The sequence below is a fragment of the Mauremys reevesii genome, linkage group 5 (genome assembly GCF_016161935.1).
Source record: "Mauremys reevesii isolate NIE-2019 linkage group 5, ASM1616193v1, whole genome shotgun sequence".
NCBI classification, from domain to species: Eukaryota; Metazoa; Chordata; order Testudines; family Geoemydidae; genus Mauremys; species Mauremys reevesii.
This window is the reverse complement of record NC_052627.1, coordinates 9,633,281-9,644,968: the sequence shown is the minus strand read 5'-3', so window position 1 is coordinate 9,644,968 and position 11,688 is coordinate 9,633,281. Positions and strand designations below refer to the sequence as shown.

Sequence of the window (11,688 nt, the reverse complement as noted above, 5' to 3'; positions counted from 1 at the left end):
ATCATCTCGTAGGGCTTGTTTACATGGGGAAATTAACCAGAATACCTCCCAGTTTGGGCAGTCTATTCCAGACTAAAAGTCACTTTATTCTGGAATTATTAGTGGACTTTGTGAGTGCACAGATTATTCTAGAATACAGTGACTTTTATTCTGGAATAGTGTGTCCACAGCGTGGCTATTCCAGAATATCCACCGCATAACAGTAAAATTGGTTAGTGGAAAATTGGGCACTGGCAGAATAGTTAATGTTACAAGGTTGGTGGTGAACTGCATTGGGGTATATAAGTGAACCCCACTTGTCTACTTAAATCATAGAATTAGTAGCAATTGAAAAACTACCTGTTGATTATAAGAATGTAACTACCTGTTGAATTATTATTGTGATGGTAAATTATTTTGATTTGAGATATACTGTACTGTTCCAGGACACTGCCTTAATTTGCTTTAGACTCATGGATTTGGGGAACTTTGTCAATTTAAAAAGTCTGAATATGAAAAAGGCCAAAAATTTCAAAATTGGGGATGTCAAGTTAGACTCCTACATCCACATTTAGGCATCTAAATAACAGGTCTGATTTTCAGAGGGTTTGAGCACTCACAACTTCTATTAGAGTCAGAGAAAGCTTCATAGGATACTTATTTAGGTACCTAAGTAGAAACTATGGGGTTGAACTTGCGGTGCCTGTGTTTTAAATGTTGTCATGTGTGAATTACTAGTTATGCTGGATGGTATTGGGAGTGACAAATATTCACGGGTGTTGACAGAGGCTCAGAAGGTCATGGCAGTCAGAAAACATTGTTAAATCAGCCTCTGCACTAGTACTACTAGATGATTAGAGGAGGGCTAATATAATGCCTATTTTTTTAAAAAGACTGCAGAGATGATGTTGGCAATTCCAGGCCAGTAAATCTAATTTCAGTACTAGGCAATCTGGTAGTAAGGAACAGAATTATTAGTCACATAGATGAACACAGTATCTTGGGGAAGAGTCAAGATGGCTTTTGTAAAGGGGAAATCATGCCTTACCAATCTATTTCTTTGAGGGTGTCAGCACACGTGGACAGGGGTGATCCAGTTGATGTAGTATACGTGGACTTTCAGAAAGATCCCACACAAAAGGCTCTTAAACAAAGTAAGGAGTCGTGATAAGAGGGAAGGTCCTCTCATGGATCAGTAACTCATTAAAAGACAGGAAACAAAGGGTAGGAATAAATGTTCAGTTTCCAGAATGGAGAAAAATAAATAGAAGGTCCCCTAAGGATCTGTACTGGGACATAGAATATCAGGGTTGGAAGGGACTTCAAGAGGTTCTAGTCCAACCCCCTGCTCAAAGCAGAACCAACCCCAACTAAATCATCCCAGGCAGGGCTTTGTCAAGCCTGACCTTAAAAACCTCCAAGGAAGGAGATTTCACAACCTCCCTAGGTAACCCATTCCAGTGCTTCACCACCCTCCTAGTGAAACAGTTTTTCCTAATATCCAACCTAAACCTCCACCACTGCAACTTGAGACCTTTACTCCTTGTTCTGTCATCTTCTACCACTGAGAACAGTCTAGATCCATCCTCTTTGGAACTCCCTTTCAGGTAGTTGAAAGCAGCTATCAAATCCCCCCTCATTCTTCTCTTCTGCAATCCCAGTTCCCTCAGCCTCTCCTCATAAGTCATGTGCTCCTGCCCCCTAATCATTTTTGTTGCCCTCCACTGAACTCTTTCCAATTTTTCCACATACTTCTTGTAGTGTGGGGTCCTAAACTGGACACAGAACTCCAAATGAGTCCTCACCAATGCCGAATAGAGGGGAATGATCATGTCCCTCAATCTGCTGGCAATGCTCCTACTTATACAGTCCAAAATGCCGTTAGCCTTCTTGGCAGTAAGGGCACACTGTCGACTCATATCCAGCTTCTCATCCACTGTGACCCCTAGGTCCTTTTCTGCAGAACTGCTTCCTAGCCACTCGGTCCCTAGTCTGTAGCAGTGCATAGGAGTCTTCCGTCCTAACTGCAGGACTCTGCACTTGTCCTTGTTGAACCGCATCAGAACTTATGCTGTTCAACATATTCATAAATGACCTGAAAAAGGGGACAAATAGTGAAGTGGCAAAATGTACAGATGTCACAAAATTCAATGTTGATAAGTGCAAAATAATGCACATTGGGAAACATAATCTCAATTATACATACAAAATGATGGGGTCTAAATTAGCTGTTGTCACTCAAGAAAGATCTTGGAGTCATTTTAGATAGTTCTCTGAAATCCTCCACTCAGTGTGCAGTGGCCATCAAATGTGCAGCAGCAGTCAAAAAAGCTATTGTGTAAGGAACCATTAGGAAAGGGATAGATAATAAGACAGAAAATATCATAGTGCCACTATATAAATCCCTGGTACGCCATTACCTTGAACACTGGAACTGGAAAAGGTATAGAGAAGGCCAACAAAAATGATGAACAGCTTCTGTATAAGGAGAGATTAAAAAGACTGGAATTGTTCAGCTTGGAAAAGAGATGGCAAAAGGGGGATACGATAGAGGTCTATAAAATCATTATTGGTGTGGAAAGGGAATAGGGAAGAGTTCTTTACCCCAAGAACACAAGAACAAGGGAATAGCCAATGAGATTAATAGACAGCAGGTTTAAAACACACAAAAGGAAGTACTTCACACAACACACAGTCAACCTGTGGAACTCATTGCCAGGGGATGTTGTGAAGGCCAAAAGTGTAAGTGGGTTCAAAAAAGAATTGGATAAGTTCATGGAGTATAGGTCCATCAGTGGCTAAACCTTTGAGTGTCAAAAGGTGAGACTGGATGAGCAGAGGTGGATCACTTGATAATTGCCCTGTTCTGTTCATTCCCTTCAAAGCACCTGGCATCGGCTACTGGGCTAGGTGGAACATGGGTTTGACCAGTATGGCCATTCTTATGTCCTTATGTACACAGTGATGTGAGTTGGTAGATAGCCAAGCTATCAGTGAGTAAGGTTAAGATGAATCTTAGTGTGTTTCTGCTCTTCAGGCAGCTAATAGGGAAGAGAGGTTGGAGCCCAGGTTACTACATAGCTGCTGCTGGCTCTCCTTAGGGAGGAGGAAGCCCTCCAGCCTCCATCACTGGTCCTTCAGTGAGCAGGCAAAGCTCACTCCTCCCTAACCCACCACAGCTGGTGCTGCCACTCATGAGACTTTGAGGGGAGGGGGCTACCCTGGCCCGGTATTCCTGTTCTATGGGTCACCCATCCTCAGGGCAGAGGGCCAGGAAAGCGGTGCTCTCCCCACCAGCCTTGGAGCAGATGGCTATGGGAGGCGCCAGCCCCTCCTCATTGCAGAGAGTCCTATGGGGGATTCATCACCTCTGGCCCCTGCTATAGCAGCCTCTCCCCACGCAAGGCTCAGTGCTGTGGTGGCAGGTTGCCTCCCCAATGCCAATAAGCATTTCTTGAATAGACCTTATCACACCGCTTATAACCGCACCACCTGCTGGAGGTCACTAGTGTCACCACATCTTTTTCTAAAAAGGGGGGGGAGAAAAGAAAATATTTAGACCAAAAGAAAAACCTGTAAGTTACTATACTAAGTAACACAAACATTAGAACAAATAAATACCAATCATGCTACAGTTAAAAAAGCTAACCTTCACAGTCCTGAGACGGTGACATGCTTTCCAGTGGCCCTGCATGGGAAAATTAACAGGAGGCCTATCCTCATACTTCCCTAACAAATCGATACATGAAGAGCATCATGAGACATTCCATACTTACCCTCATTTCCATGGTTAATATTTTTGTCCGGAAATACTATGGTACTACCACAGATAAAGCCAAAGGATTAAATTCACCCCTATCAGAGGGATCAACACAAGGCTCATGTGCCACTTAAGTCTCATTTGAAGCCCTGTTTTTGAAGACTTAACTAATGTTTAGGATTTCTATTGGCCGTCTTTCCCCTCAGCCGAAACTAATGATTAAAAAACAAGTGGAAAAAGAAGAGCTAAGCAAGAAAGAAATGTCATAACCCTTTCTGTCTTTTTAATCCAGACACCTAAACTGTACTTGTGTTCCAGGTGTATCCATCGCCATCCAGGTTTGGAAAACCCACTCTTCTAGAGCGTGTCTGTTCGTCGTTAGGAGTACTGGTCAAGTGGCTATTCCACATCACTGAGAGAGGCTGAGAAAGTGATTGAGAGTGAAAAATATATTCCTGTCCAGTCACCAAACCTGCCATGGCCTCCGCCACAGCCCGAACCAGTGTGTCAAAGAAGCACATCCAATTTATAGCTTTTCAGGTCACTCTGATAGGAACGGTCTTCTGTGGGAATGTGCTGATTTGGCCTGCGGAAGCCAGTCACTGGCTAAATGTTAAGATCATTATACAGGAACTGATACGCCGAGAGCACAATGTCACCATCCTAGTGGCAAACGCTTCCCTCTTCATCACACCGCATGCTGAGACGGCCGAGAGGTTCGAGGTGTACCCTGTGCCCTTTGGAAAGAACTACATTGACTCCTTGATCAAGGAGATGGTGAGCTTGTGGGTGTATAACAGACCAACTGCACTGACCTTCTGGCAGTTCTACAAGGAACTGGGGAAACTGATCAGCAAAGCGAATGAGCTGACTAGACAGCTGTGTGATGGCGTGCTAGGCAACCGGGATTTAATGGCCCGGCTGCAGAGGGACAAGTACGATGTGCTTCTCGCCGATCCGGTGACTATCGGCGGTGACCTAGTTGCTCTCAAACTCGGAATTCCATTTGTGTACTCTCTGCGTTTCACACCAGCCTCAACAGTGGAGAGGCATTGTGGGAAGATGCCCTCTCCGCCTTCGTATGCACCCGCAGCCCTGTCTGAGCTCACAGACAAGTTATCATTCGGCGAAAGAATAAAAAACATAGTGTCTTACCTCCTACAAGACTATGTGTTTGAGAGCTACTGGGGAGAATGGGATTCGTATTACAGTGACATTCTAGGTAAGCATTTCACTCTTTCATTCTTAATGATATTACATCCAAAAATCTATGTCAGAAGAATGTTCATGTTGCAAAGACAAGCGCTTGAATTCTGGTACCTCCTAACTTTTAAGTTGCCCCAGACAACATCAGTCCGGCCCCACTGTGCATCTGCATAAGCATAACTGAGCCTTGCCCCGCACCACACCATTGTGGCAAAGCTAGGAATAGAATTCAGTTCTCTTAGGTTCCAGTCCAGTGGCTTAACCATGGGAGAACAGCCTTTATTACTATAATTATTATTTATTATTTGTATTACTGTAGGACCTGGGAGTCCAACTCATGGACCAGAACCCCATAGGGTGACCAGATGTCCTGATTTTATAGGGACAGTCCTGATATTTGGAGCTTTGTCTTATATAGGCGCCTATTACTCCCTGCCCACTGTCCTGATTTTTCACACTTGCTGCCTGGTCACCCTGGGACCCGATTGTGCTAGGCACTTTAAGGACCTTACAATCCAACCTTTCCAACTGTCTGTCTCATTTTCTGTCCCTCCGATGCACTGAATGTGGTAGGGGTCCTGTAGAACAAATTGCTTGTGGTCATGTAATTACAGATTGTTATAATGTGTACTTAGAAGAGGATAGATGAGGTTCTAGTCCCAGCGGTGCCAGAAGTGAACTCATGTCTCCAGTGGACTACAGTTATCTCATCTCTAAAAGAGGGTTAATGGTGCTTGTTTCTCTTCCAGGACAGGGGCACAATGACTATCTCAGTAATAAGGGGTGTGAGGGAACTACTAGAGCCAGGTGTTGGAAGAGGTGACACTAGAAATCCTAGTCCCTAGCCCAGTGCTGCTCCTAGACCAAAGGATGTTTGATGGGCGTATATAAGTGTAACTCACTGGTTCAGTGATATTATGTGTCCTCTTCAAGTGGCTGGTTCCCATAAGATGATAAAACCTACAAGGGCTGTTTTAGCTCAAGTGGTAAAGATCTGTACTGTGGTGTTGGAGGTCCTGAGTTCAAATCCAGCTGAGAAGCAAGCAAGCACATCATTTTGCCCATTCCCTCTGTGCTTTTTGTTAGGTTCAGAGGAGAGCTAGTGCTGAACTCAGTCAGGAGTCTGCAGACAATGCTAGTGAGCCAGACACTGATGGATTTTAAGGCCAGACAGGACCCTTAGTCTGACCTCTATCCATGAATCACCAGCAGTCCCCGTGGTCTTTCCATAGCTCAAAAAAAAAAAATCCTAATACCTTTCTGAGTGGTAGCCATGTTAGTCTGTATCAGCAAAACGAACGAGGAGTACTTGTGCCATTTCAGGTGCCACAAGTACTCCCCATTCTTTTTGCTAATACCTTTCTGTATTTTATGTGCCAAATTTTCTTTGTAGTCCCAGGCACAAGATGTCAGCCACAAAAGCACAGGCTAGACATTTCACCCCTCACAGAGGGTGAGCAGAAAACGTTACAATATTTTTTTTATTTTCAAAAGAGTCAATTTTTAGTGTGCTATGTCTTAGGAACCCCTAGTTCAACTGACTTGAGATTCTCCCCATGAAGCAAACCCTGGCCCATGGCACAACCTGCCAACATTCACAATGAACTGTCTTTTCTGGGGCATTTTTAGAATCCTAGCTACAGCCTAAATTATAGAGAGGCTGCTGCCACAATGTTCTAAACAACCACCCCGGATACTCTCCTCCTTGAACCGCTTCCATATTGGGTAGCACTGATATGACCCAGAACCCAAGCCATGTTTTCCCCTAACAGCAAGATACGTTAATTTTGGAGGCTCTTCTGTGATATAGGGCTCAATATAGGGGTAACTGGGTGAAATTCTCTGGCCTGTGTTACACAGGAGATCAGATTAGATGATCTAATGAGCACCTTCTGGCCTTAATATCTATGAATATAGTGAAGATGGCTTTCAAGTTTTCTCTGTGTTAGTGCTACAAATCAGTTGTGGATAAAGCCTGAAGACAAAATACGCTCTGCCCTAACTGTTTCTTTCCAGCATGGCAATTTGGCTGGGTGAATGAGAGGAAAATTCAGAGGTTCTCAGCGGATATACTGAAATCAAGCATGGCTTTGTAACCAAAGCCCATACTTACATCACAGGTTAGTTAAAACCGAGCCTCTCTTTTCAAAACAAATTATGCTTACATACACTGCATCCGGTAATAAGCAATGAGGGCACTGCGATTTCTTTCATTTCACATAGAACCCTTTGTTTTGAATTGTTGTCAGTGGAGCTAATCTGTCTTGTAACGCTGATAGTTTACTTAAATATTAATTACATAGGATCAGTGAATAGGTTTGGAACTGTGAACTGCACCTTCAACTCTCACTGACTCCAGCACCTGACTGAGGCTCGGCACCTTGCAAGACTGAGCCCTTCACGCTTTAAGAAAATGAACCTCTATTGTCATACTGCAGTCACAGCAGATCACTTGACTCCCCTTGGTTTCCCATAGCTATTCCATTACAATACCTGTCTGCTTTTGTATGGGAAGAATGGACAGAGAGAATGAAAAAGGAAAGAATGATCCAAACCGTACGCATAAGCTGCAATGAAAAACATTAGGACAGTAACAATGTGACTTGGTAAACAATGAGAACTTTTGCAGAGCAGAAGCTTAGAAGCTATTTTTCTCTCACAGTGAAAGGGACTTTAAGTGATTTCTTAAGTGCAGAGAAAATAGGTTACCCGGAAAAAGCTAGTGCTTTACCAGACTTTCAAATCCAGTCTACAGTACGTTACTGTCCCCTAGTGGCATACAGAAGAGCAAACAGCTCTTATACCAAACATCTCATTGCATGGTGTCTAGTCTAGTTCCATTTCAGGTACTTATTTGTCCTTTGTTACTATAGCATCTGAGCATTTCACCATCTTTCATGTATTTATCCTCCCAACACCCCTGTGAGGTAAGGAAGTGCTATTGTCTCCATTGTACAGAGTCAGGGCCACCTCAGATCCCAGGGGGGTCAGGGAAAGGAGCTCAACTTCCCCTTCCCCAAAAGAGGCAGGGGCCCTCAGATCCTGGCTCGCATATAGGGGGCAGGGAAGGAGCTAAGACCCAGTCCCCGAGATCCCAGCTTGCATGGGGGTTTGAGGAGAGCCCCCCCCCCCATAAAAGTTAGAGCCCCTTCTAAATTAGCTGTACTACTCAGGGCCCATTCCTAAGAAGAGGAAACCCATTTATCAGAAGCAGATAGTAGCAACAGGCCTGTAGCTCATTCTCACATTTCTGCCAAGGGCAGAACTTGGAGTTTGAACTTGGAGTGCAGCGCAGATTCAATGGCCACAGCAGGCCTCTCATCCACCCAGTTACTGAGAGAACACGCTACCTGCAAACCCTTTTGTTTCAACAGAGCCCTGGTCTTGTTGCACGTGGGTATTTCATTCTCTTCAGCAGGTGGCAGTGGGTGGGTATTGTTTGCTGCCAGGGTTATTTGGCCAGCCAGTAACACTGAGGAGTCCAGAAGGACCCCAAGCTGCAGAAAGACATCCTTGATCGCTGGGGATGCCACTTCCCTATATGTGTGTGTGGTCAAACAGTGTTGCTTTAGAGCGGTTTCATTCTAAGCAGGTTAGGTGCCTAACTCCCTTTGAAGCTAAGGGGAGTTAGGCACTTGCCTAAATACCACTAGGCACCTAAGCAGGTTAAGCACCTGTCTGCCTCATTAGGCACCTAAAGACCTTTGTAAATCTGGCCCTTATCTCTGATTAAAAGTCAGTGGGTGCCGAACTCCCAGTTGTGCCGTTAGCTTTAAAAATCACATGAAACAGCAAGTTCATGGTGTTCACTGTTTGTACCGTCTGATAGGGAGATCTGCAAAGTTTGCTCCATTCCATGCTGAATAGAATTCCCATCCAGGTTTTCCAGAAAGAGACGGGTGTATCATAAATCATGGGATGTTTCTTACTGACAGCATGAATTTTTTATGACTCACTCTTTTAAGGCAGATCCGTGTGAACACAGCCCTTGTCTGCTGATTTACAGCTGCTGCAGCGATGCTAAATTTGCAGTGCACCTGCAGGGTACTACTTTGCCTCTCCCTGCTGGCTGAGAATGTGCTTTCTGGGAAGGTGCTGGTGTGGCCTGCGGATTACAGCCACTGGATGAATCTGAAACTGGTGACTGAAGAACTGGCAAGCATGGGCCATAACATTACAGTGCTGGTCCATTCAGCATCCCTTTCTGTCAACGCTACTTCAGCTTCCGCTCTTCATTTTGAAGCCATCGAGGTTGGATTTACCTCTGACAGGCTGCGATCACTGTGGGAAAAATTCCTGCGTTTCTGGGTCTATGAGAAAGCTCAGGTCTCCTTCTGGGAAATGCATAGCACGATGAGGAGCCTCTCACGTAGCGTTTCTCACACGCAGAGGCAGATATGTGATGGGGCAGTAAAAAGCAGAAAGCTGCTGGAAAAGCTGCGGATGTCCCAGTATGATGTCCTTCTCTCAGACCCAGTGCTGCCCTGTGGGGAGCTGCTGGCGGAGCTGCTGACGGTGCCATTTATCTTCACCCTGAGGTTTTCCCCAGGCTTTGCATTTGAGAGACTGTGTGGTCAGATATTGGCTCCTCCTTCTTACGTGCCAGCTGCCACCTCTGAGCTACAAGAAAAGATGTCCTTCTTGGAAAGGACTGAAAACCTATTGCTCTACCTCATTCATGACCTTCTGCAGCTCCTGATTTGGAAGGAATGGGACTCCTATTATAGCAGCGTATTGGGTGAGTTTCCGTAAGTACTCACCTCTATTTTCGAAAGGGATGGGTAACATAAGGTGACAAAATGATTGAGGACAGGGCCAGATCCTCAGCTGGTGTAAATGGACTTCAGTGGAGTGACACTGGTTTCTATGAGCTGAGTATGTGGCCTTGTCAACGTAGAGGTTTCCCTGGAGGGTAAACATCTGTATATCAGAAGTAGGGAAGCATAATCAATGGTCTGTTTCCTCTGAGGCAGAGGAAGATAGTTGATGAAGTCAGTGGGGCTGCCTTTCCTCTGACACTGTTGTAACTCAGGAGTGACTCTATTGAAGACAACAGAGACATTGGCCTAAAACAGGGATAAATGAAGTCCAGGACCCTCTGATTACAGCAGCTACATTGAATCCATACGACTCTCCTCCTTCCCCTTCTACTCAGCCAGTGACGCTGTCCATTCTGATGATGGAAGTGTGTGGCTGGAATCTCCTCTGAAGCACTTGTGAAAACCTTGCAGGAATGAAGACTCCTGTTGTTGTTTATGTGCAGTGGTGTCACATGTGGCTGCTACCAGTATGTTTCACCAAACCACAACTGGCCTGGAATGCCATTGGAAGAGAATAACAAGAGGATCCATGAATAGTTCACTTCCAATTATTTTCTTTGTCATGGTGCAATATTTCTTTAGAACAGGAGGATGCCATCATGCACATGGGTTGAAAATTTCCCTCCTCAGTCGGACATTTCTTGTTTCTCATGTCAAATGCAGCACGGGCCGCCTCAATTATCCAAACTAAGGTCATGTCCGTCTTTGGTTAAACCAACTTTGCACATAGACAAGCCCTTACACCATAAACTCTTCTGCTATCTGAAACCGCACTTATCTCAGCTTATTCTTGCCTTCACTGCATTCAGATAATGGAAGTTATACCTAATTTTGAAACTGCGAGATACATCTGAGGGTATCTAATGCGTACGAAGGAGCTGGAGCTGATGACTGCAATTGTTCTGTTGCTTTTCCGCATGGCTTCTTCCAATTGCTTCATGATGAAACTGCATTTATTTTCTTTTGGGGACTACTTAAAGTTTAGGCCTGATTGACAGCCCGTTGGAAAGAATCCCATTGGCTTAACTGAGCCCTTCTGACACGTAAGAGGGAAACCCTTGCATGACGAGGATTAAAGGCTGTATATTCCCTGCATAAGAAGAATTCCCAGGTGGCCAGGTCAGCTGGCTTTAGGGCCCTTTTATGCTATAGAGTGATAGAAGGAGGGCATGGCAGAGTGAGAAGAGACCCAGGGTATTTAACCCAGCCTACTAGCCTAGGGAGAAGCAGCCAACATAGGAAACAAGACAAAGCAGAAGGAAGAAAAAAACGCTGGTGAAAACAGAGGCCAAAAGAGTCACAGATGAACTATCCCAAATAGAAGGGGCCTGTGCTTGTCTTCACTAGATTTTTGTAGCTGGAGATAATTGATTGACAATTAGCTTGAGGTACTTGTTGATTGCCAGTTAACTCCAGGTAATTTAAGGGCTTGGCTACACTTGCAAGTTGCAGCGCTGGTAGAGGCTTTCCAGCGCTGCAATTAGTAACCGTCCACACCTGCAAGGCACATCCAGCGCTGCAACTCCCTGGCTGCAGCGCTGGCTGTACAGCTGGTCAGGTTGGGGTGTAGCGATTGCAGCGCTGGTGATCCAGCGCGGCTCATCAAGTGTGGACACACACCAGCGCTTTTATTGGCCTCCAGGGAATAAGGAGATATCCCAGAATGCTTTTAACTAAATTACTCTCTTTGTTTTGTTATGCAGCCTCTCTTTGTTTTGTTGTGAACTCCGATCCGTTGAACTGCTTATCTAAAAAAACCAAACACTGATCACAGCAAACAGGAGCTATCTTTACCTGGCTGTGAACGATCAAATGAGAGGCAAGCAGGGAGTGAATGTTTGCTTGACAGAGAAACAGCGTTGGATGCAGGCTGTTTGCAACTAAGACTAAGGGTTCGCGAACATTTTGTGATTTTTCAATCCA

At 44.8% G+C, this 11,688-nt stretch overlaps 1 protein-coding gene across 1 annotated transcript in view; it reads left to right on the top strand.

Moving 5' to 3' along the window:
• The first annotated feature begins 230 nt into the window (after positions 1–230).
• The window catches only part of LOC120406053 (UDP-glucuronosyltransferase 2A1-like), a 39,241-nt gene continuing 27,783 nt past the window's right edge, over positions 231–11,688 (top strand). The window contains exons 1-2 of the mRNA XM_039540226.1: positions 231–255; positions 4,058–4,961. Coding sequence (XP_039396160.1) covers positions 4,217–4,961 — 745 coding nt within the window. The 5' untranslated portion in view covers positions 231–255; positions 4,058–4,216. The remainder of the gene's footprint in view (positions 256–4,057; positions 4,962–11,688) is intronic.